At 35.7% G+C, this 27,163-nt stretch overlaps 1 protein-coding gene across 1 annotated transcript in view; it reads left to right on the top strand.

The window, feature by feature from the left end:
* The window catches only part of nf2a (NF2, moesin-ezrin-radixin like (MERLIN) tumor suppressor a), a 49,129-nt gene that overhangs the window by 4,392 nt on the left and 17,574 nt on the right, over positions 1-27,163 (top strand). Inside the window, exons 3-12 of the mRNA XM_065250940.1 lie at positions 1,428-1,553; positions 2,688-2,810; positions 9,012-9,095; positions 18,459-18,527; positions 19,916-19,998; positions 23,530-23,605; positions 23,903-24,037; positions 24,134-24,208; positions 24,669-24,782; positions 26,854-26,976. Of these exons, the coding sequence (XP_065107012.1) occupies positions 1,428-1,553; positions 2,688-2,810; positions 9,012-9,095; positions 18,459-18,527; positions 19,916-19,998; positions 23,530-23,605; positions 23,903-24,037; positions 24,134-24,208; positions 24,669-24,782; positions 26,854-26,976 (1,008 nt within the window). The remainder of the gene's footprint in view (positions 1-1,427; positions 1,554-2,687; positions 2,811-9,011; positions 9,096-18,458; positions 18,528-19,915; positions 19,999-23,529; positions 23,606-23,902; positions 24,038-24,133; positions 24,209-24,668; positions 24,783-26,853; positions 26,977-27,163) is intronic.

Raw genomic sequence — 27,163 nt, 5'->3', positions numbered from 1 at the left:
CCATCGGTTATAAGTAGGGGAGAGCAGGGGCGAAAGTACCATTTTTCAGAAAAACTTAATTTTTAAAGATAATGTTATACACAGAGATACATTTTTTGCTGTATTCAATAACTCACAAGTGTGGTCTATCAATACCAGGTGGAATTTTGTAAAAATGTTAAATGACTTCAGTATAATTTCACCTAAAATGTAAGTAGCGCATTGTTACTTTTGACAATGCGGCCTAATGAAGGTGTACTGAATGATTTTTTTGGTTGCTTTATTTTATTTTCTGCAAATACTCCGTATTAAAGAGATAATGAAGTCATTTTAATAAGAAAAGAGATGCATGAAACTTGGGATGCATAACGATTAATTGCGATTAATCTATAGCAGAAAAGTTTTTGTTATAGACGTGTGTGTGAACTGTGTATTATAACTTTGTACAGATAAATGCACACACACATGCATGTATATATTTAAGAAATGTTTACATGTGTATATTCTTTTATATATTTATGTATAATTTATATTGTATGTAAATATAAATACTTAATGTAGAAATATATATTTTTCCTTGTGTGCATATTTATATATACATAATTATTATACACAGTCCACACACATATATGATGTAAACAAAAACTTTTATTCTGCAATAGATTAATCGCAATTAATCATTATGCTTCCCGACATGAAATTCATCCTCAGCCCTTTACCATACCAATTTAATAGTAAATTGTTTGTGTCCTTTTGATGCAATAAGTCTTGAGTGAATGCCCTTTCTGACATTTGTGATGCTGGGATCTTTTTTCCTTATCAACACATCCTGTTCAAATGGGTTTGTGTGAAGATTTATTTTATTATTTATTATACAATTAATGTTTTAATTTAAGTGTCCAGGGAATAGACTTTTAAGTTGCTTTCATTAAAAAGACAATAAAAGCAGAATTGAAGTTTTGTGGCTTTAAGGCAAGCTATATATATATATATATATGTGTGTGTGTGTGTGTGTGTGTGTGTGTGTGTGTGTGTGTGTGTGTGTGTGTGTGTGTATATATGTATGTGTATATATGTATATATATGTGTGTGTGTGTGTGTTAAATGTGATCTTTTATCAGATAAACACTTTTAAATCTAATTTTTATGTTACGTATAGTAAAACAGAAGCTTATTCTGCACTTTCAGGTTATCTAAATAATAGGCACTCTTTTGTCCTAAAGTTTTATCTATCTTAGCTTCTGAAAGTCGATAGCAAATAGCAAATAATTTGGTTTATGGCGACTAAACACTGTTGGTTATTTAAAATTATTTAATAATGTAAGATTTCAGTTTTTCCACAGCCTTTTGTGTTAACACTTGAGAGAAAATTGCTCTTTAAGCTATCTTAAGGGGTCTATAAAGCCTTCATTTATTAACCTTTCTTCATTTTAATCTTGTTTGGGCAGCTGAAATGGAAAGGAAAGGACCTGTTTGAACTTGTGTGCCGGACGCTGGGACTCAGGGAGAGTTGGTTTTTTGGTCTGCAGTATCTTGTAAAAGACACCATCGCGTGGCTCAAGATGGACAAAAAGGTAGAAGAAACTTTTTTGCTAGTAGTGTCATGTTTTTGCAATAGTCTGACATTTTCATGTGTTGTCATTGGGTAAAACACAGATATTGTTGTAATGGAAAAAAATAACTATAATTGAGGCTTGACTGTACTTTGTAATTATGGAGATACTGATGTGATGTAAACAAAGTTATTTTTCTGGTGCACCCAGATGCACTTATGATATCTGATGGTATTATTTTGGTACCATGATACCAAATAACAATATTCATGTACCAAACTGGGGTATGAAGCCCTGTTTTTTTTTGTGGGGGAATTGCTGTTGAGTTTGACAAAATAATCAATTACAATCAGTAAAAAATGTAAATAAGTAATAAAAAAAGAGAGAAAATAAAAAAGAGGTAATAATAAAATATTTGTTTAATCTGTAATTTTGGTCTTGTCACAAATTAATAAATTACACTCACTGCATTATTATTACTGCTAAGAGGTTTTGAAATATTTATATTTAATATATTCTTAGACATTTTCAACAATATATAGTTTAGATTAACATTTAAAAATATTGAAGTAAACTTGGGTGTCCCCCTCACGGGAGAGTGCCAGTTAAGGGTTAAGTACCAATACAACGAAAATGACAACATAAAGGTCCAATATTAGGTAATAACAACAATAACCATGCAAAATACTTATGATAAAAACTTTAAAACGGATGAAAAGATTAACATGCATATGTGCTATTAAATGATTAAAATATTTACTTAAAAACTCAAATAAATAATTTGGGTGTATGAGGTTCGGCTTACAAAAAAGTTTTAAAGTTTTCTGCTTTTTATTTGTAAAATGATTGACAGTTAAATAAATTGAAATCCACGACATGGGAGTTTATTTCTTTAGAGGTTTTGGGATAAACAAGGGAGATCTGCACACTGTTAATCCATTTTCTTTATTTATAAAAGATGAAATAGCAACGCTTCGATCAATAAAGATTAAAAGATTTTTGCTATTGATTGAAACATTGCTATTTTATCTTTAATAAACAAAGGGAATGGGTTAACAGTCTGCAGATTCACTTGTTTATCTTTATACTTTGCTGGGTTTTTTTTTTTGTCCTTTTTGAAGACTTTAATGTGCATGCTTTTCTCTTTTTGTTGAGGTTTTGGACCATGATGTGCCCAAAGAGGAGCCAATAGTTTTTAGTTTCCTGGCCAAGTTTTACCCGGAGAATGCTGAAGATGAGCTGGTGCAGGATATAACCCAGCATCTTTTTTTTCTACAGGTGAGTCACAGCTTCTTGTGGGTTTAACTGGACCTTAACTCAAAGTAATAGGAACTTGTAGCCGTCTAGTTTACACACTGCAACCTGTTAAGGATCAAACCAGCTGCCTTTGTGTTTTCAGCCAAACCACTATGCACGGCACAGATTCACTAAGGCAGATAAAATGTTGTCGGTGATTTGATTTTAGTTTTGTATAATTACTCTAGCTGGATGGTTAAGTATTATTTGTACACAACTGTAGGTGATGATGTGCTGTTAACCTGAACTCAAAAGCCATTTCGGTTTAATAGGGTTGGCAGCTGATCAGTGCTCTCGTATTGGGTTTCTCGATGCGGTCCTCTGTCAGAGAGGGTTTGTGGGCTGTGCTGTCTGCAGGTTCAGTGCTTTTCTCCATTGTTTGGTGTGATTGTGTTCAGTCATGTGGAAGCAGTGTGCTCTACATCGAGGCTCCTGTCTCTTACTCTTTAATCCCAGGGGAATACCTTCTGTTTCACAACTCCCTGCCAACATTCTCCAAGATCAGAAACTGTTAGGCAATAACCTCCATTATAAACACTTTATCAATCATCTCATTGAGCAGTTAGATTGCATATCATGTGGGTTAAATTAACAATTGTTTTGCAAAGAATTAACTCTTTTAGCTTAGACAAACCCTAGCCCTGTAGATATCTAGGAATTTATTTGCATTTATTAAGTGGTGGTGTTTTATGTTGCATGCTGGAGTTTATTTTTAGGCCGTGTTTGTATTGTGCTTCACACTGAATTACACTGTTAAAAATAAATAGTTGACTACTTCTTCTGAAATTTCAAGGCAACTTGCTGCACAGCTTTTTTGAGTCAAGTACACAGTAAAAAAATTCACTTTTTTAAAGTTTAATCAGCTTGAATTTACAATTCATTTAATCTTTCTTGAGGAGGAGTTGCTGTAGGGCTGGGACAATGCGTCGTCGATTCGTCAGACCCAAAAAGGCGGCGCCGTAGAGTAGTAGCAACGCGAGTGGCTCCAGTCCACGCCGGCTTCACAGCAAGTGTGAGCAGTGCGTAAGCGGCGCATGTTTTTTCAGCGCCCATGTTACAGCATGCACCCTGCCGCATGAGCAGCGCGAGCTCGCGGCTCTATAGCAACAGTGCTGCGATCGTTTCTGCTGCGCTGCTCAAGCTCAATTAAAGTGAAAGTGCTTTGTTTATGGTTTAAATGCTCGTGGATTGACGCGAAAAAATTTACCATAAAATCATGAATGTGATGCCAAGTGTGTTTTAAACAGTCATGACTTTGAGCAATTTAACAAAATGCAATGAAATATGTAAAACACACTGTTGCCAGAAGACTGTGCTTTCATTCACTCTGTACAGCAGTAAATGAGTCCTCATCTATCTTGATAAACTTAAGGAGAAGATTTAATAATGTTTGTGCTTCTTAAGTTTAATTGTGTTTATATCTGTCATTACATGGACTAGAACAGCACGAAAACAATGTGGATTAAACAAATCAAGTGATAAAAATTACACTGTGTGACCATCAAAAGGCACATTGAAGAGGTTTTGCTCATAAATGCATGCATAATAAAGTCATTTGAACTTGAGATTTTTATAATGTTACTAAACTGCACAGTATGCGCTGCAAACGCTTTATTGAATGCTAGAATGCATTATTTTGCACTTGTATAGTCTTTTTTATTTTGAAATTTCATGAGCAATCAACATATATTGAAATGTTTACATTCAGATATGTAAATCAACATGTATAAATTGCTATTAGTTAATTAACTCTTTCCCCGCCATTGACGAGATATCTCGTCAATTAAGAGAAAACGCTTCCCCGCCAATGACGAGATTTTCCGTCTTTCCGCAATACCGCTATTATCCACCAGGTGGCGCCCTTCCGCAACTTTTTAAAATCTGAAGTATTGCCCTATGGCAAGCTGCTGCATGTCCGTGTCTGTTTTAAAGATCGCTCTGAATGGGATCTCTATGAAAAGTCCCGCACAAATATGGAATTATTTTTGCTTTTTGCTCAAAATATGGTGTTTTTGCAAAAACCTACCCATATTCAAAAGCTGATTGCAAAAGAACCACTAAAGGTAGGATGAAACGGTTTTTTTGTTTGAAAGCAGAGGGTCTGTTCTTTCATTTGGTATATTGTATGTTTATTTATTTAAAGAAGAACATTTTCTGGAAGGCATTAAACTCTGGTGAAAATCATGAAAAACGCTGGCGCTGGCTGGCAACTTTTTTGTAAAAACGCTGGCGGGGAAAGAGTTAATGTGGAGATAATCGAGAATCGAATTCGAATCGAAGTCGAATCGGACTGATAAAATGAATCGTTAAATTAATCGATGCATCGAAAAAATAATCGCTAGATTAATCGTTTAAAAAATAATCGTTTATCCCAGCCCTAGTTGCTATACATTATAAAGTTGAATTAGCTTAAGTTATTTCATTATTAAACATCAACATCATTTATAATTTATAAAAACTCACAAGTCAAGAAAGAAATTAATTGTAATTTCAAAGTGATTAAACTTTAAGAATTGTTTAACGAGGAATATTTACAGTGTAGTTAACTTGGTTTAATGAGTTATGTCTCTATTTTTTACTAAAAAGGATAATCAGTTGAACCTTCATAAAATAATCAACAAGCAAATTTGAATTTCTGACATTCACATGAAGCCAGTGCTTTCCATATCCGACCTTTTTTTGAGATGGTCCTCACTGCGGAACACAACATCCAGGGGGCGGGGTTGGATCTAGATCCAACTCCTCCCACTTTATATACCGTACTTTGTTCCGCCAAATGAACCAGTATATTTGCGTTGTTGCAGCCCGCAATTAGTTGCAACCTGTGGTCGCCAACGTTTGCTCGTATCAATTTAAGTGTACGTTTGATTAATAATATAGTTAAGAAAGATTCATAATTTAGAAAGTATCACGGTTAGGTGTAAGGGGATAAGGACACGTTCTCGACAGTTTGATATCACTGAAGGGATTTATTTGTACATTATCCCACTTATTACACAGCTATTCCTATACGAGTAAATATAAAAACAAATTTATTTGATATATTTTATTAGCAAATTTTTAAAAAGTAAACCATCTACGAGGGAAACCTGTTTCCTAATGGCTGTAAGCAAAGACGCGTTAAAACAAGATCAAAGTCCATACAAGATAAACATTCAATTTATTCAATTTCTAAATAACATGCCATAGCCTATATTTTTTAATAATTATGCATATTTATACTGTATCCATTAATACGTCTTAAACTGCATGTGGTAAGATTACTCGTAGTAGGCTTACCCGAAATGTTTTACTCCAAAACAATATAGCAAAAAACTTACATTTCACCCTAAAGGCACTACTTTTATTGTAGTCATAAGTAAAGTTATTTTTTATGTCAAAATAATAACTTAATTTAGTTACGACTTAATGCGGAAATGGCAACGCAGCAACACGTGTATGACGTGTCTTGTGGTAAAACTGCCGACCAATTGGATCTCTGGATCGGGATCCAGCTCCGCCCCTGGATCTAAATCCAACCCCGCCCCCTGGATGTCGTGTTCTGCAGTGAGGCGCTACTGCTTTTTTTAAAAAGAGAGTGAAATCTGGAGCTATAAAAAAGTACGGTATGTGGAAAATAATGTGTTTTTTAAACATAAACCACGTAAACACATTGTATTATACCAAATACACAAAATTACATTGTTTTTAGCAATGAAATAAGGGCTCTTTAAACAATTGCCTGTATTTTAAAAGTGAAAGTAAAAAGCGCATGTCTGCATGCGCATTTATAAGCCACCGGTGATACCGGTATCCTATGTTACAAAGAATCCTGTTCAGGTGATCCAACTTAATTTTACATGACTTCCTGACAACCGATTAGTTCACTTGTTGTGCAACCGTCTACTTTATATAAAACTATGCTGTTTTGAACAATTTCCTAGTTTTCACACTGCTTGACATCAGTTATTATCTAACATTATGTCATGGCCATTTGCCCTTTAGTTTACAGCGCTTGTATCAATCTTACGAATTGAACGCATTGCAAAGGGCACAAGGCGAAGATATGAGCATTCTGAGAAAGCTTAAGTAGCTCATCTTCACACATAATGGGAGCTATACCCCCGGGCTGCTTGTTCAGAATGGCAATATACTCTAAAAAAGAATGTAATGAATTCTCATAAGATGCTAATGAATTCTGGGAAGAGATTGGGGGACGGTGAGTCTGTTCCCCCTTAGCCTCTCTGCCCTCCGCTCATCTGTAGGCTTGGGATAGAGCTGTGCCGATGCTGTTTAAAGCTGCTCGACTGGATGGGCTCTTATCAGGAACAGCCACCCTTCCCAAACCGCCCAAACCACTCTCCTAATGTGCTGTTACGTTTGTAAAACCGATTGAAAATCCAGCAGTAATACCCAGCACCTTTTGACCAGTCACTGACACATTGCATGCTACTCAACGTTTTTATGACTGATAGTGAAATGAGGGATAAGAGCAGGTGCGTTGAATTTTTTTATGAAAGTATATGATGGATCCCTAAAACGATTAGTTGACCTAAAATATAAAAAATAAGGTTTAGAGATGCATTTATCAATCCTTAAAAACAAAAACACGCACTTACCTATAGTAAACCTTGGTGTTTTCTTTAGGTAATGCAAATCTAAATTCATATTCACCTGGTCTTGTGTAGGTGATAGAGAGAATAATAAGGTTGTTACAAACAAATATGCAGTGCTTTTAACCCGGTTCAAGAATCGCTGTTAGGATTCGTAGCAGGTTCATCAGTTCACCAGTTTTTTCCTTACGGCTCCACTTGGGATTCAACTCAACAACCCTGCGGCAACTAATGTGTATCCTTAACCGCTGAGCCATCTGCTGCGTTAAGGGTTCTTCAGAATGACCCTTAAGTATTCTGCCATGGCTTTGTATCTCTTTACATAAATGATGTCGGGACTCAGTCCATTTATAGCCTGAAGGAAACAAGCTTTGCCGGCTTATTAATAGATAATGGTCTAAGCGTTTAAAATGTACCTGATGAAATATCTAGTTCTCTAACATTTCTGGAGGCAATAAATGTTAGCTAGTCAGTCATTGCGTTTCCATTACAGATTTGCGCAAAACGTAAGCTTTATTTTTTTTATGTTGACAAAAACGCTGTTTTTCCATTAACTGATGTTAAAGGTAATTTTGTGGTCTCGAGATAAGTCATTATAAAATCCATGGTGTTCAACTTTATACGGTGCCACGCAGAACGGCATGCGGACGACATCAAAGGGGCTGTTTTTACTTGGTATTAAAGGACAAGTTCGGTATTTTAGACTTAAAGCCCTGTTTTCAGATTGTTTAAGGTGAAATAGAATGGTTTTGACTGAAATTTCGATATTTGCGGCTACCCTGAGAATTTTCTGGTGTTTGTGTTTCAGCTCAGACCTCTACAATGGGTTTAATGGTGCACTGGAACAATCCTTCCTAAAATGCATTAAACTTTCGTTTACAAAGACACTGGTATGCTCACACAAAAATCGCTCCAAAAGACGCATTCCAACAGCTGTTTTATCGTAGTTTTTACCAACTCCATTGACTAGTATTAGATGTCCTGTGAGGTACGGTATTACTCCGCACCGGGAACTTTGTTTCTATTCTTGCAATTGGCAAAGGCGGATTAGCGCCACCACCTGGGCTGGAGTGTCTATTATTCAAGCTCTAAGCGTAAGAATGTACGGGTGTGAGGCGTTTGGAAAAATAGGTCCACAAGTTAACAACGAATGCTAAAACAGCTGTTAGAAAGCATCTTTTTCAGTGATTTTTGTGTGAGCATATCAGTGAACACCCCTGACCACTCGGTAAGTTTCAGGGGTGACTAGTTGCTAAACTGAACTCTTGAGCAAATACCTCGTCGAAAATAACAAATGTTTTGGTTTCCTAAAGACGAGGGAAGACGGCAATCATGGATTACCACTATTTGATGGGAGGTTTGGCAGCCGATCTGTAGTTAAGATTGCATGTTTTACTGCTAAAATCGTCTATTTAACTAGGGATCTCTTTTGCTATCGCAAAAATCAGTAGTCTGCCAAGTTGTGCCAACCAACGTGAACTCAACAAAGTTTTGTTCATTATTTTGTGTATGTTGTGGGTATAAAAAATGAATCAATTAAATATATGGATTCTGTTTTATTAATCTTGCTCTCTTTTCTGAAATCTGGCAGGTGAAAACAAAGATTCTGGAAGAGGAGATCTACTGTCCCCCTGAAGCTTCTGTGCTGTTAGCCTCGTATGCCATCCAAGCTAAGGTCAGTGTTCCTCTGAACCCACTATTTTCTTTTTAAACCCTATTCTCGTATTGACACCTGGAAAGATGCTAAACCATAAAGTCCTTTGGACGTCCCTTCAAGGTCGACATCTATCCCATTACAGTGTCCCCGCAGACAGACATGCATTTTATTAAACAGCTGTCAGCTTGATTGACAGCTTCGGGGCAACAAGAACATGCGATTTTTCCCAAAGCCTTGGCTAACTGCACACATCTCACCTTGTGCCAATTTAGAAATCTCTTTCGGTTTCTCCCTCGCTCACGTCAGAAATATCGGATGGCTCTGAAACTGGACGGGAATTGGCCAAAGCCTTTGTTTGCTTTGTTAAAGTACTTTGTAAACCTCACATGGCTTAACACGCTTACGCATAAGTCCTTTGAAAGTTTCTTGGGGCTTAATTCGTGGTCAAATGTTGTGGTAGATTCATGCGAACCGCATCATTTATCGATTCAGATGTTTACAATTAGAATTTAAATCAATAAGCCGTGAGAGGCCAGTATTTGGCCGAGTGTTTATTCTGTGTGTTAGGTTTGTAAATCCTACTTTTGCTTCTGTTTATTCCTTTACAAAATATTAACTGTGTTATCTTCATCTGCTTTCCGATCTAAAATTTGGGTCATGGAAAATGAAGCATTGATATACCATTCAGTTCATATCTAACGACAGGTGTGTGAACCTTTCAACATGGCTCATCCGATCAGATTTTTTTTTAATGTGAAAAACGGCATGATTTCAGTTCAGGTGCATGTTTGGAGTTATTTAGAGACAGGAAGTTGAGGAGAATCTGTGAAAGAACAGAGAGGAAGAATTAAAGAAATGGTAGTATAAAAAGAAAGGGGAGACTTAAAAGTTGACGGATGCGATAATGCACGTGGACCTCAATTTCTATCTCTGCAGTATTTTTTTCTCGCTTCTTGAAATACACCTTTATCTGAGACCAGATGATTTCCCTTAACCCCCCCCCCCCCCAAAAAAAAAACATGATTACCTTAATGCTAAGCATTGTTATAATGTGTGAATACAGTGCCCCCCGAACCACTAGGGGGCCCCCTTGCTCCTAATTTCATACAGAGCTATGCAGGCCGATTGGCGTGTGACATCACTGTGCCGTGAATGCAATTCGAAAACATTAGAAGCAGTCAGGGATCTATCTAAAACCTCTTCTGACATTTTACCGTCACCATTTTCTGACCACAAGTGTATCTCTATTTGTGCCCATTTAATTTCATCTGAAGAGGTTCGCGGATTCTGTTCCTACTGGAAACTTAATAATTCTGTTCTTTCGTATGATGATGTTAGAGATGAAATTAATAAGATAATTGATAAAAATTGGGAAAAAGCAAAAGGAGAGAAATGTTATGGTAACAACTGGGAATTTACTAAATACGAAATGGGCAAATATCTTCGTAAGTATAGCAGTGACCTGGCAAAAAGGAAAAAATCGAATGAAAACATTGTGATGTGCAAACTTTCTAATCTTTTATCTAAAAATGTAGATTATTTAAAAAGCTGAATTGGCCGAACTACAATGCAAATTAGATAATATATATAAAACTAAGGCTGAAGGAGCATTTATTAGATCGCGTAGAAAATGGATGGAAGAGGGAGAACAGAATTCGGCATACTTTTTCAGACTGGAAAGACAGCAAGCTAAGAGTAATCAAATTCAAAAACTTATGATCAATGGAACTATAAGTGATGACCCAAAGAACATTGCAAAGTTCTGTGCCAATTTTTACAGTGATTTATATTCTTCTAAATTATCCCGTCAACATTTGAGTGAATTTTTTAAATCCTCACCTGACGTAAACAAATTAAGTGACTCCGATAAGAATTTCTGTGATACGGCTATTACATTAAAGGAAATAGAGGAAGCTATTGAGTCTTTAAAAAATAACAAATCCCCCGGAACAGACGGTTTTTGCTCAGAGTTCTACAAGTTTAGTCATAGTATAGCACCATTTTTGTTAAAAGTTTATGAGGAAAGTAAAGAGAAAATGTTACTTCCAGCTAGGGCTGTGACGATAACCGCGTCACCGCATCACCGCAGTAATGAGATGCCAACCGCGGTGCTGAGTTCATCATCGTCATCACCGCACTTTTTTATATTTTCATTATTTTGCTGGTGAAAGTTACAGAAGTCATATGGTGTATGATATGAACTATACACAAAAGTCATTGTTAATCATAATTTACTGTCTTCCATCCTGTGTTCAAGGGTTCTAGAGAAAAAACTGCTTTCCGCACAAGGGGGAGGGACGGTGCATTAAACATATATAGGGGTTTATTATGTGCGCATGTATTATAATTGTTATTTAATTACTTAGTTTCAGTACTTAAATACACACAATAGCCTACTGTCACGGGCGCAATCTTATTAAACACGAAGCCATTAATTTAAGCGCGTCATGCCCAGGTGCTCTGATATTCATTGCATGCCATGGAACTGTACCAACTCACTCACTGCGCGAATAACAAAATCTCAAGTGCAAGGAAATCTCACAGCCACGCGCGTTACATTATTCAGGTGCAAGAAGGTCACCGGGCAGCACGAAATGCGCGTTGGTACTGATAATAATAGCATAATTATTTAAAACTATAATGGTCAAACATGCCAACTATAGTTATGGAGGCTAGCGCGGTCGGCTGTAGACCTATATGTCTGACTATCGTAGCAAGGAAATGCCACTATCTAAAATCACATCTTGTGATGATTAACTATCATGTGGCGTTTGTCGGACTTGGGAGCACCAAACATACCTTAAGTAAAGCATAAAACTTCAGCCCAGCAACGACAGTTGGAAATCTCCAAGACTTTTGCGAGAGGAGCAAAGTACCATAGTGACATCAGTCAGGCAGGTGAGGGCTTACTGACCGCGTGACCCGTTAATGCTGTAAACTAATTTCTCCAGCTCGGGATCAAAAAAGTTTTATTATCTTCTTGATTATGTAAATGGACAGCAGTAATTTAAAGCATTGATTGGAGTATCCATAAGTTTTGCGCGGTTATTTACGGGATGATGCAATACGTTATTTCGTTTCGTATCTGCTTTGAAAAATTATAATTAAACATATTAACTATAGTAACATGAAATAGTATTTATTTCCGTTTCTTTTGAGTTTAATATGAATAATGGAACAGTTTTTGTCATTGTTTGTAACCCATTTTATTGTGCAATAAATTATTTAACGTTCAACCCGTTGCGTTTGGAGGAGTGCGTTATATCCACGGAGTGTTACCCGAAAAACACTCTAAAAATGTCTAAAGAAATTGGAATCAAGGTTTTGCTTACAAGAAACAATGTTAAGCTCGGCATGTTCTTTCTAGTTTTTTTCAGGTTGCTATTGTATGAAATGTATTGTACAAAATGGGTTATAAACGATGACCAAAAATTATATAATTATTATATATATTATATATAAAAATATATATATGTATTGCTATATATATATATATATATATATATTATACCTATGGAAATAAATATTATTTTATGTTGTTATTGCTAATATAATTTGTTGTTTTAATAATAAATAAGAAGACGTTTCAAAGCTTTGCGGGGGTGGGGGGTTGTGCTTTTGGGCTTTGGGGGTTACTGTTGTGCGGTTAACCGCATAACCGCATGATTTTTTTTATGCTTCACCGCGGTGAGAAAATATCCTAACCGTCACAGCCCTACTTCCAGCCACATTATGCCAAGGACTAATAACACTTATCCCAAAGTCCAAAAAAGATCCCCTGTTAATAGACAATTGGCGCCCAATTACATTATTAAATAACGACTATAAAGTTATAGCATTAGTCCTGGCCAAAAGACTAAAATGTGTTTTGAATTCCATCATTGACGAAACACAGTCAGGGTTTATGCAAAAAAGACACATCTCAAATAATATAAGATTAGTTCTTGATATTTTAGACTATTCAGATTTAATAGACAGTGATGGCTTCATCTTATTTTTAGATTATTACAAAGCTTTTGACACATTGGAACACAAATTTTTATTTGAGGCTCTACAAAAAATTGGCTTTGGTAATTCCTTTTGCAAGATGGTCCAAATGCTTTATGTAAACGGAAATAATTAAGTAATGGTACTTCACCCAGATTTCTTTTAAAAAGGGGAGTTCATCAAGGATGTCCAGTCTCCCCTTATTTATTCCTAATTGCAACACAGTTCCTTAGCACACATGTAAATAATAGTCAGTTAAAGGGTATTAAAATTGGCAATAATATAATAAAAATTAGTCAACTAGTGGACGATACAGCCTTGTTCTTATATGACTCATCACAAATTTCATTGGCTTTGAATATTCTTCAGCCCTTTTCTGCAGCTTCAGGATTAAACTTAAATTTTAATAAGTGTGAATTGTTACCAATTAAGGATTGCTCTCTTACGTCAATTGAGAATATTATTGTAAAAAATAGGGTTACATATCTTGGTATATTAATTACTAAAGATGATAGGTGTTCTGCAAATTTCAAACCCATTATTAATAAAACACAAAAAAAATATAATTGTTGGCTACAAAGAGACTTATCACTAAAAGGTAGAACATTACTCACTAAAGCAGAAGGGCTGTCTCGCTTGGCCTACGCAGCCCAGTCTCTTTATGTGGACAAACAAACATTTAAACTAATTAAATAGATTTTAATAAATTTCCTTTGGAAAAATAAATCTCATTATCTGAGGAAATCAGTCTTACTAAACTCCTATAATAAAGGTGGTCTGAATGTCATTGATTTTGAAACCCTCAACAACACATTCAAAGTTAATTGGCTGAAACAGTATCTAGCGAAACCATCTTCTATACGGAATGTTTTCCCCCAACTTATCTTTTCACATTTTGGTGGTATTCATTTTTTTTTAACCTGCAATTATGATATATTAAAACTACCAACCAAACTATCCAACTTTCATCGTCAGGCTCTTTTAGCCTGGGCGTTAATTTATAAACACAACTTTTCACCACAAAGATGCTTTATTTGGAACAATAAGAACATTTTATTCAAGAAAAAGTCCTTGTTTTTTGATAATTGGTTTAATAATGGTTTATTTTTGGTGAAGCAATTGTTTAATGAGAAGGGTCTTTTGTTCAGCTACGCTGAATTTCTAACTAAATACCAAATACCAATAACACCCAAAGAGTTTGCTATAGTTATGGGAGCTATTCCCTCTGGTTTATGTATGCTTTTAAAAAATTGTGATTTTTCTATAGGCCCTACTGCATCCTTTCCTAAAATTTGTGATACTCCTGTTGGACAAATTTGCTTCTCTGAGTCGAAAGCCAAAAATTATAAGATAAGGTCATTATTTCTTAAGAACCTGATTTCTGTTCCATCTGCAATTTCTTTTTGGAATAATTTATTTGTTAACCTGAATTGGGCAAAAATCTGGTCTCTACAACAAAAATTTTTCCTCACAAACAAAGTGAAAGAAATTTCCTTTAAGCTTTACACAGATTTTACCCTGTAAAGCGGTTTATGCAAAGATTTAGAGCTGACATTGAGATTACATGCTCTTTTTGTTTGACTTGTGATGAAACCGTTGTACATTTGTTTTGGTCATGTCTTTATGTACAAAAGTTCTGGAAAGACATTGATGTGTTTGTTAAGTGTAAGATTTTGCCAGGATTTGCAGTACGTTTGAGAAACGTTATATTTGGGTTTTATGACACTGACCCCAAAAAACAAATATTTGCTTTATTGTTAATTTAATTATTTTTCTTAGCAAATTTTACATTCACAAATGTAAATTCTCTAACTCTAAACCTGTATTCTCTGTCTTCCTGAAAGATCTGCAAAATTACTTGAATATAATATCAGCCTCCACTTATAAGAAAGCCATAAGTACAGTTAGGATCTGTTCTACTTTTGACCTCTTCATCTGATACTGTTTAGGTGATAGCCCCTTTATTTTTTTCTTTACTTTTTATTTTTTTTGTTTCTTTTTGTTCCTTTGTCCTCTTCTTTCTTTCTTTCTTTATTATTATTTATCATTATTTTCTCTGTATATTGTCTCGATATTGTATGTCAATGTTTTTGTATGTATGTTCTGTTAGTTCTTGCAAAAAAAACAAAAACAAAAAAAAAAAACATTAGAAGCAGTCGTACCATATACACAAAACAAAATGGCCTTTTGCAAACCAAATCTGTTACATTTCATGAATGATTTTAAATTATACAGTACCTTTGTTGAAAAAGTAAAAAAAAAAACGAAAAAGCTCTGAAAACATGCAACATTTTAAAAGTACAAATTTTTTGTATTTTTTATCTCTTTCTTCCTTCTCTGGTAACATGTGACTAATACCTCTTGTTCTTCTGGCATTGAGCAAAATGTTTTTTTTTGTATTTGATGTCATTTTTCAATAAAAAAGCATAACAAGCAGTCTGATCTCAAATGACAAAAGCTGAACACGCTTATTGACATGCATCTTGATGTAATGGGTATGGTTTTCTAACAAACAGTATGAACACTAAACACATTAAATCAAATTAGAATAATATATTTTCAACACAAAGCAACTGTATTAGCAGCAGTTAAGTGGAACTCCTGACATTTACTTTTATTTTGGAAAAACTCAAGGCAAGGCAAACTTTAGGATGTGTTACAGCACTAAAAACCTGTAGGTTGATTAGTACTGTAACACATGAAATGAGCAAGACAACACATTATAAGAAAAAAAATACAGCTTAAGCAATTTACTTATATAGTCGAAAACAGCTTTCTGGACCTTCATGTGCGAAACAATGACGAAATAACGCAACATTTGTCAGCTCTGTCAAGGGTTGGGTGCTAAAGATGCTGTCATAGTTTGGAATGCAAATGTAGTCAGGGCTTGGAGAAAATCGCTTTGTTACTTTCGTCCTGCGTTGCTTTTGCAATTAGTTTATAAAATGTAAATCAATCTAAATAAAATGCTTACTAAAAAAAAGATATATTTAATTTGTTTTAGGTGCATGTCATGTTACCATTACACAACAGTACAAGATAGGGATGTCAAAAGATTCATCGCAATTAATCGCATACAAAATAAAAGTTTGTTTTTGCATAATATATTTCTTTGTGTGTAATTATTACGTGTATATATAAATACACACATACATGTAAACATTTAAGAAAAAATAATTTATGTACACTGTAAAAAAAATTCCGTAGAAATTGCAGCTGGGTTGCCGGTAATTTACCGTAGATTTAAATTTATGTTTTTTACTGGCAATATTTTGTTCAAAGTTAAATGAACACTAAACATTTACAAGTCTTTGTCTTTACAGAGTAAAACTAAAATAACAGCATCAAGCAAAACATTCTGGGAAACAAAATCTGAAGCAAAAAACTGAAAAAGGTTGATGATGATTTCTGGTTCCCAGAATGCTTTGCATGAGGCTGTTATTGTATAGTTTTATTCTGTAAAGATAAAGACTTGTTAATATTTAAAATTTATTTAACTTTGAACAAACTCTTGCCAGTAAATAACATAAATGTAAATCTACGGTAAATTACCGGCAACCCAGCTGCAATAACATTGTAATTTCTACGGATTTTTTTTACAGTGTATATATATTTATATATAATGTAAAATATATAAAATCTAAATAAATAATGTTAATGTTTCTTAAATATATACATGCACACACAGTGCACACATATATATTTTACAAAAACAAACTTTTATTTTGTATGCGATTAATCACGATTAATCTTTTGACAGCCCTAGTACAATTTATCGTCTGTATATGAGAACTCATGCAAAATGGACAGATAGGGATTTTATGTAGGGATGTGCCCAAATGGTCGAATTTTCGAATATTCGATCTGCAATAATAATTTGAATGAAAAAATGCTGTTCGAATTTTTTTTTTTAATGTGCCATCGAAGGGTTACGACTTATTTATTGGTTTTTCACTTCATCTATACTGTCTTTTACAGACTTTATTGTAAAATATACACTTTCCCTGGAGCATCTTTCTTCACAAAACATATGCCGACTGTGCAGTCTGTTATGTAGCCTATGTTTTTTCGTTCGCTCCGGGCTCTTACTTGGTGTTTTGAGTCTGTTTACATGATGATAGCGTACTTTGTCAAGTCCTCAAACTTTAAACTTCGCTTGGGTTTTGGGGTTAGGGTATAATATTTGGTATAATATAATTTCTGTAAGATTAAACCGTACTGAATTGCTCTGTGTGGGGCTTTAACGCATTTCTGTAGAATTAAGAAAGTATAATTTTTAAAATATATTTTTTTACAATGTGTTCAACTAAAAAATAAAAATATAGAAAAATAATATATATATATATATTTACATATATTTACAGAATATAAGCTTAGCTTGCGGATATTTGCAAATTATAATCCTTCTGTGAAATTGTGACAAAATAAAAAAATACAAAAACCGTAAGTCTAAATTAACGTTAATTAAATATACGAATTTTCGAATATTTGTTCTTTATGAGCTTAAAATTCAAATATAATTTACTAAAAAATGCCCATCCCTAGTTATATACCAATAAAAGAAAATTACCAGATGAGTCATAATAAGAGAAATACTACTGACAAAAACATTAAAAGGGATGAAAAATAAATGCTTTTAATAAAAGTTAAACATGTTAAATGTGTTTTTACAAAATAATTTACTTAAAATCTCAGGGTGTACTTCAAATAAATAATTTAGGATTAAAGGTGTTTGGCTTACAAAACGCTTAAAAGCCCCTGCCACAGGGGAACCATTTTTGGTTCTCCAAAGAGTCTTTTAAGTCAGATGTTTTTCAATAAGTATTTTTTTCTTACCTTTTTATAGTCTGTAGAACTTTTTCCCAAAAAAGGTACAAAAGTTGTCACTGGGCCAGTATCAGTTAAAAAAAGTACACTTGCCTAAAAGGTGCATATTGGTACCTCTGAGGTACACCTTGGCACCTTAGGTAAATATCTATACCTAAATGGTACATATTAGGACCTTTTGTACCTTTTATCTGAGAGTGATACAAAGAACCTTTTGTGAAACCTTTTGTTCAACACATTGAAAATCAAAAGCTGTTTCAGTCAACGAGTGATTTTACAACCCTGTAATTTAGCATGATATTATGCGTACCTTTCTCTCTTCCTCCCATTTACTCTCTACTTATCTTACCCATAATGCCTCTCATGAAAACACAGCTGTATTTCATTCTCTTTTGATTTGAAAGAGCTTTTATGTGTTAAGCAACTATGCATTACTCAATCAGTTTAAGTGAGTACAGGTGCACATAATTGCTGTATTTTCCTATCACTGTGTGGGTCCACTTTTGCCTTAATTCATATCTCGAATATTAATTAGGCTCATTTTGAGTTTTTGTTTCGGTTCTACAGTATGGTGATTACGACCCTAATGTCCACAAGCCGGGCTTCCTGTCCCACGAGGAGCTGCTACCAAAAAGAGTGAGTGTGATTTTGGGATGGCTGTCATTCCCTAGTAATTATGCATCTTGTGTTTGCAAAATTAGGAGAGCCTGGTAATGGAGCTGTTCAGATTCAGCGGGCCTCCCGTAGGGCGTCAGATGTGTGAAAGCTCTTCTGTCAGTAAATACTGTAAAGTGGTGTTTGTTTACTCCACTAGCTTTAAAGTCATCTGAAGGATTTAAATAGCCTGATTTAATTAGACAATGTCCTTCAGCTCAATGAAATATCGCCTTTGCCCTGTTAACCAGTTTTTACACTTAGTTTGATTGCTTAAGTCAGATTCCACCTCTATTATTATTTGGCTATAAAACATGATATGACGAACTTGGGTGGCTACTCTTTTAATTATGTCAAATGCAAAAACTTTCCATTGTTATTCTGCACTTAAAATGTCTTGATTTCTATACATTGCGTTGTGTTCATGTCATGCAACATCATCAATATGACTTATCTGCGCATATTTCAATCTCTGCGTATCACTGCAGGTGTGTGTGACATCATGCATGCACATCACAAGCACTTCAAATGTTTATAGTTATGTTTGCTACAATTAGCATAATTGCATCGTTTTGATCCAAGTATTGTGTTTACATGAAGTAAAGTTTAATTGCTCATTATAATTGCATTTAAGGGTGCCTGTAAAAATTGTTATTTGCGTGCACACATTTGCTATGTTTAGATGAACAAATTTTGGTCAATCCGAATGAATTTAATCTGATTGCAGGTTACGACAGTACAGTTTACATGTAACCTAAACATTGCAATCTGAATAAAATGTTAGTTTACATGTACAGTCAATATAATTCAAATCAAAAGTTTGTGAAGTGCACAGCTAGGGTTGCTAGATTCGCGTATCAAAACCATCTCAATAGACATTCAAAACTAGCCCCAAAACATCCAAATGACATCCATATTCACAGCCCAAATACCAATAACTAATAAAATAAATGTATCTCTGGATAATTGTAGAAAGTCAAAGTTGAGTTGAAGAAAGATTGTTGTTAAAAAGTTTTCAGATATAGGCAAAGAAAACACAATTTTCGAAAGGCTAGTTTTCAAAGTCGATAGGGGTGTTTTTGTTATGCAAATCTGGCAACCCTGCCTGTGCTCTTGCGCAGACATTTGGATCAGATTTTATAGAATGTGCATGTAAACAAAAATTTTAATCAGATTGCAATGTTTAGGACACGTAAACTTGTTATTGTTGTAACCTGCAATCAGATTCAATTAAGTCGGATTGAAACAATTTTGTGCATGTTAAAATACTCAATGATTCAGATCCACACCACTGTGAAAGCACCCTGAGTTGTTGGGTTAGTTTTTGTATAAGTTAATGATTTTTATTTGTGTTTTTTTGTGTCGTGCAGGTTATTAATCTGTACCAGATGACCACTGAAATGTGGGAGGACAGAATCACGATCTGTTATGCTGGACACAGAGGCAGAACCAGGTATTGTTGACACTCGCCTCACACAAACAATAGGACCAATGGTTCCCAAACTGGAGGGTGTGAGATGGTGCCAGGGGACCCATTTTTATGACATTTTATAAAATACATTACTCATCTTTGTGATCTAACCTCAGAAAAATATAGCTACCAACCAACAGCACTACACTGTATCATTTAATATGTTTTTTTAATTTAAATATTAAGTTTAAGATTATTTATGTCATTTTCTTTGAGGTGCCGCGATAGGATGCACCCTACACTAAGGGGGGCGCACTCCGGAAAGTTTGAGAACCACTACCATACACTGTTCATGGACTCTATTATGCTGCGTTTACACCAACCCCATTTGAGGCGTCAAAATCGTGTCTACTGCGCCTAGTTTGCCGCTTGAACAGTTTGAATGCATTCGCGCGTCTAGAGTAAAGTAGACACACGGAAAAAGCAAGCATTTGACGCGCGTCAGAGGCAAAATCCGCTTCTTGTGGGAGGGGCAAGTGCTATACGGTTGTCTGTTTGCAAGTTGGCTGATTGTTGTCGTATAGCTCCAGGTGACTGCTTACGGACAATATCAAGCGTTCCTTTATGTTGAATGAGTGACTCCAGGCAGGGCTGCCGCCACAGCAGCAAGCAGGCTCCTGATTGGTTAACGCGGCACGAAACTCCGCCAGAGTTCAAAATTTTCAACTCGGGCGTCAGCGGCAAATCCGGGTCAAACGCAAAATGCACAAAAAGCACTATTTTCGCGTAACGCGCCAGATGCTCTATTCGCGCAAACTAGACACGTGTTTTCACATTGACATAACATTGAAATCACTCGCGCTCGACGCCTTTACCGCGGCTGGTGTAAACGCAGAATTATGATTATTGCGTAAAAATGACCTGTGTTGGTAGGGCTGGGCGATATTGACCAAAATATCGGTATATGGCGATAAATATCTCAGCATTTCCTACAAGTGGAATAAATGTTGCCATGAGTCAAAGGCTCATGTGAGATGTCACAATTACCTTTATTAAAACAGTGAATGTATGATGAGGAAGATCATATCGGACCATACGAAAATAGATGGTATTGTCTCATCCCGCTGGGGAAAAATACAGCTATTACCAAAACTCAATATGCCACCAAGCCCTAGTGGTTGGACACGTCACCTGTCAGTCTTTATACTTATACTTTTCTAAGTTGCCGGGTCTTGGTCAAAATAGGGTGTAAAGGGGACAAACATTGATCAATATTTAAACTTCAGGCTCTGCAGGATGAATACTCTCTCACACAGGTGTGATTTGACTTGCGCTGTGTCTCAATTTTTGTATAATACAATAGACTTTTTCGAGTTAGGATTAGAGTTCTTGCATCCTACGAAGGACGCGACCTTCGATGGATCCAGCCTTGAATTGGGACACAGCTTGCGAAGTGTAGAACGAGCATAAAAACAACATTAATTGGTTTACTGTGATGATGAAACAGACTTTTTGTGTTGCTTCAGCACCCGTTAAGACACTTTCCTAAAACTCCTATCCTATGCATGCATTAAAATCTCTCTCACACAGACACACACAGAGCTTCAGAACATTTTAGTACTTTTTCTCTTATTAACCTGGACCCCCCTCCCCTTCGAAACAGAAACCCAAGAAATGAAATGCCCAAACTAAGATAGATACAGTTCATAAAGCCACATCCTATCCCTTGTATTGCGTTTCCCCCTGAAGTACTTTTTAGCCAGTCAAGATTGCATCATCATTCAGATCAGATAATTCAGTTTTAAACCATTTTCCACATTTACTCACACTTTGTATGAAAACAACATTGGGTGTTAAAGCGGTGATATGTAATCTTGTATTCAAGGTTTTGCTAAGAAAAGCATCACTTTATCCGTTTCTCTTACAGTCAGGAATATAAGCACCTAACTTTGTAAAATAGTCAAACCCTTACATTTTCTAATCTATTGTAATAAGCCCGATTCGGACGGTAATTGTTTCTCATGAGGATATCCACCATATAAAAGTCATGCATTTGGATGAAGATACATTTTTGTTTATTAGTCGAAACACCTGGAAATGCGCTGCATGTGTGTTTAATTAAATGATCACTCACAAGACCTGGATACTTGGTTATATGTATATGGGGAATACTGTTGTGTAATTTATTACATTTTAAAACCGTATTTAGTGCTGCTAATAGGCATTTTAAACTTTTTTTTTTTTTTTTCTTATTTATTTCAGGGTTCCCACGGGTCCTTAAAATCCTTGAAAGTTTGTGAATCTGGGGGGAAAAATTCAAGGCCCTGGGAAGTTTTAGAAATATATACATACATAGATACAGGTCATTTAAAGTGCTTGAATCTATTTTATGCAAAAAAATCCATATTATTCATAGTAGTGTAGACTTTTTAAGCACATGTGCTAAACTGTTCACTTTAAATGCTTATATCGTCTGTATGTGAATGTTGATTCATACCAAAATGCTTTTTTGCATAGTTGTGTTTGACAAATGAAAACGTCTCGGGTTACGTATGTAACTGTTGTTCCCTGAGAAGGGAACGAGACGCTGCGTCTCCCTTGCCATTCTTCCTGCGTCCCTGTAACGCCGTCTTTGGCAATATTTCAGATAGCGATATACTTCCTAGCTCCCGCGTCACCCTGTCTTTGTCGTTAAGCCTCACCATTGGTTGAATTTGATACACACATTCAGACGCACTTACCCTTGGAGGCGTCCCAAAGTGTCACCACAGTGCCACAGCGCGAGTTCCCTCGAAAGGGAACTGTATCAATGTATCTTAAAAGGTGACACAATGTAACCTTGCGCTCACTTGAAATGTGTCCCCATATTTAGTCCTTGAATTTGAGGGTATTGGATTTGGAAAGTCCTTGAAATGTCCTTTAATTTTAACCAAGGTGTGGGAACCCTGTTATTTATATCAGCTCGCACTGTAGTGGAGCAATGATGAAACTTTGTTACCATATACTTCATATAGGCTACCTCATCATTTCAGTTTTAAAGGTGTCAATTTTAAAATGCACGCAAAGAAAGCCACTTCACTGATGCAGAATAAACGCGAAGCCCGTGATAATACAGTGCCTTTCAGTGGTCTATAAGGAAGTAAAGAATGACTTTCGCATTGATTCCCTTTTATAAACTCAGAGATCTGAAATTAAGTTACCACACGACCTTGGTGTTCGTCAGAAAACAGTATGTAATTCAGCTGGAGATTTTTACGTGGGTGGTCGGAGAAAAACAATGACATTTTGGATTCAGATTGCAATAAAATTACTGACTACCCCCTATAAATGATGAAATCACCTTTCGTCCCCACAAGAAACAATTACCATTCAAATAGGGCTATAGTCTATTATCTAGCTTACTGTTTCAATTGTTTATAGTGAGTGTTACCAAAAAAAATAATATTTGTGTGAACTGTAATTCTTGCATTCAAAGTTAGTCGAGTCTCATTAAAGCCCCACGGAGGAATAGATTTATTTTGTGCCTAATTTATTCTCTCTCCCTCCTGCCTTTCTGTTTATTATGTTGTGCAGAGATGAAGCAGAGATGGAGTATTTAAAAATAGCTCAAGACCTGGAGATGTATGGGGTCAATTACTTTTCCATTAGGGTAAGAAAAGTTTCTGCTGCTTTACTGTAGTAATGATTTGAGTCTGATCTCGCTGGGTTTGGACACCTAAGACATTACAGCCAACGCTTGAATGAATCTTTCATAATTGTTGACCTAATATCCTTAAACTTGCATAGTCGCACAGTGAGTACAGCTCTTTGTTCTGTGACTATCCTGCTTGAAAAGTAATTATTTTATCTTTTTTGGTTGATAAATCTTCTTCTATATGATGGCACAATAGCGTTACGCATGTTTTATCAAATTGACTGAATTTCTTCCATATATTTTTTCTTCAAGAATAAAAAGGGAACCAACTTGCTGTTAGGTGTTGATGCTTTGGGTCTTCACATTTATGATCCGGAGAACAAACTGACACCCAAAATCTCTTTTCCTTGGAATGAGATCCGAAACATCTCTTACAGCGATAAAGAGGTAGCTATCTTCTGAACCATGTCACTTAAACTCCAATCTAAGGAGTTTAATGTTAGTAGTTAATTTGCTAATTTCCCTTGTCTATTATATCTTTAGTTTGCCATTAAGCCTTTGGATAAGAAAGCCGATATCTTTAAGTTCAACTCCTCGAAACTGAGAGTCAATAAACTGGTGAGTTTTCCGCAGGGTTATTTTATGCAGTAAATTAATAACCACAAACTCAGTGTTGTGTGACGTAGTGTTTAAAGATCTGGGCTGGTAGCCAGAAATTGTAGTTTCAAACCCTCTAAAGGATTGTCATAAGCTGGTTACTTAAGGTGTATTCTTTTAAATAAACTATACATTTTTGGTAAATTTGAACTAATTGACTAGTATTTCACTTGGGGGTGGTACCCTTTTTAAAAGTTTAGCTTTGCACCAAAAGAGTTTATATTAGTATCTCAGAGGTACATACTGTTACCAAATGTAAATATATCTGTACTTAATGGTACATATGTGACCCGGGACCACAAAATGTATACATATTTACATAAATAAATAAGCTTTCCATTGATGTATGGTTGGTTAGGATAGGAAAATATTTGGCTGAGTTGTAACTATTTGCATTTGCATTGTTGTTTATTATTTGAAGATTCTTCAGCTGTGCATCGGGAACCACGACCTCTTCATGAGGAGACGTCGAGTGGATTCGCTGGAGGTCCAGCAGATGAAGACCCAAGCTAGAGAAGAAAAAGCACGAAAACAGGTTAAAAAATAATGTGATTGCACATTTAGCCTGAAATTCATTTTAGAAAATAACTACCCACTTATATGATTAATCTGAAGGGAATTTATGAAAGTTGAGGGAGACTTATCCACCTTACTTTCTAAAGCGCAAGTAAGTGATGTGACGTATTTCCTTTATTTTGTGCGAGACTTCCGTTTAAAAAGCCAGCTATTGCTTGCTTGGGGTTGACGGTCTTCGATACACAACTATAAAAGCACAGAGGAATGGCAGTACCTGTACAGTGGAAAAGTCAGTCGAGTATAGTTAAGTCAGAATTTGTGTTTTACCTTTTTTATGTTTAAGGGACACTCCACTTTTTTGAAAATATGCTCATTTTTTTCCAGCTCCCCTAGAGTTAAACATTTGAGTTTTACCGTTTTGAAATCCATTCAGCCGATCTCTGGGTCTGGCGGTACCACTTTTAGCCAAAGAGTATAGAAGCACAAGAGGGGAAACTCTCATCCGTTTTTGGAAACAGTCACTAGGTGGCGCTTCAGTAGCGCGGCCGCCATTTTGGAATGAAAATTCTCACAGCCAATTAATTCTCAATTCATTCTCAGCGAATCTCACAGCCAAATCAGAAGCGCAATAGATTCAGTTTGAATTCGATCTTTTAATGTACAAAGTAGCTGATATTGCCATCACTTCTAGTTGACTCCCGAGTCACTTTCATTCCAAAATGGCGGATTTGTAGGGCTGCTGCTGGGCGCTGGTGTTTCAATGGAGCGTTCTATTGAGTTTCCCCTCTTGTGCTTTTATACTCTTTGTTTTAGCATAGCTTAGCATGGTTTATTGAATCTGATTAGATGATAAGCGTCTCCCTCAATTTACACCAAAAAAAATACACCAAATTAATTTCAAATTAATTCAGGTACAATTACCAAACATATCTCAGTCTTTTTATTAATTTAATTATTAAATAATTATACAAAATTGTCATCAGTGCACTACAAATGAACTGGTTCAATGCCTTTATTAATAAAACTTGGGTCTCCTTACTGCTACTATCCATGTCATTCGTCGCCTTGTCACCTCTGAAACATGTCTTGTACTAATATTTTTCCATATTTGAATACGATAAAAGGATTTTCCGTTCTAAAGCTTTATGGCACTTATCATGAGAACGACTATTCCAGTTTATAACACAGCAAGTAGATGGCAAATCATCCCTCTATGTCTTAAGGGGGAGCTATAATGTAATGTATTTGTATAGTGTTTGAAGAATATACATTATAATCCTCATTATAATGCCAGCACAATGTGATGCATTCATGTGTTTGTTTATATTATTTTTGGAATATACCTGCAGAACCAAGCAGTTAGTTAGGCTTACACATTAATGCGCACCGTAGTTGTATTAAATGTGGACAGGTTAAAGTTGTGAAAATGCATGACGTTAGCTGGTAGATATAAATATATGCACGATCCTAAGAGAAAATGAAGACATTTATACAACAAACGGATATCTAGGTGCTTTGAGATCTTTGAGTTTTAAGCCAGTCGATCAATCTATCTTCACCTTGTATTAGACTCAAACAAAGGCGTTACTGTATTATAAGTGAACGGCACATAAAAACTACATTACTTCAGCAGTATGTGCATTGATTTAAACACAATGCCGAATTTCTGTCCCTGGGGTAACAACACAGAGGAAAAAATGTTATGTATTTCTTTTTCCACCCTTAGGTATATCCCTAAGCATAGCATATTCTAAATAGCAAAAGGTGGATGCAGCAAGTTTATCTGTCATAAATTAGACTTTTACAACGCTGATGTTGGCTTTACTTTGTAATTTAAGTTACGAATGTTTACACGAGTCCCTAGAAATGATTGCCCTTTTGGGAAGCCATTATCTTGCTATAGAGCGCTCGGGAAGTGCCAACAAACCAGCCGGCGTCTCCAGTAAATCTAAGACTTTATGGTCACCGTGAGCACTGATTTCCTTCTGCACCCTTAGGCACCCTTAACCAGGTGCTGAATTTGTGATCCACTAAACCCATTTAGTGGTGCAGCAGTGAAATATGGATGAGTTTTTCACCTCTCTGTGTAGATGGAGCGCCAGAAGTTAGAGAGAGAGAAGCAGTTGCGTGAGGAGGCAGAGAGAGCCCGCGATGAGATGGAGAGGCGACTGATGCAGTTACAGGACGAAGCTCAGATGGCCAATGATGCACTGGTGAGAAACTCAAACATCAGCCACACTAAATAGACTTCCCATCAAAGAATCAATATTTGCTGGAGCAACTCATTCGACTTGTGGCTTGTGAGCCTCGGATGGTCTTTAATGGCATCCTGGTCTCGTTTTCCACAAAGAAATTAAAGGGATACTCTAGCCAAATATCAAATTACCCAATGATTTACTC

This window comes from Paramisgurnus dabryanus, chromosome 5, assembly GCF_030506205.2.
Source record: "Paramisgurnus dabryanus chromosome 5, PD_genome_1.1, whole genome shotgun sequence".
Lineage (NCBI taxonomy): Eukaryota > Metazoa > Chordata > Actinopteri > Cypriniformes > Cobitidae > Paramisgurnus > Paramisgurnus dabryanus.
Note: the sequence above shows the minus strand (reverse complement) of the source record. Positions and strands in the feature narration are given on the sequence as shown.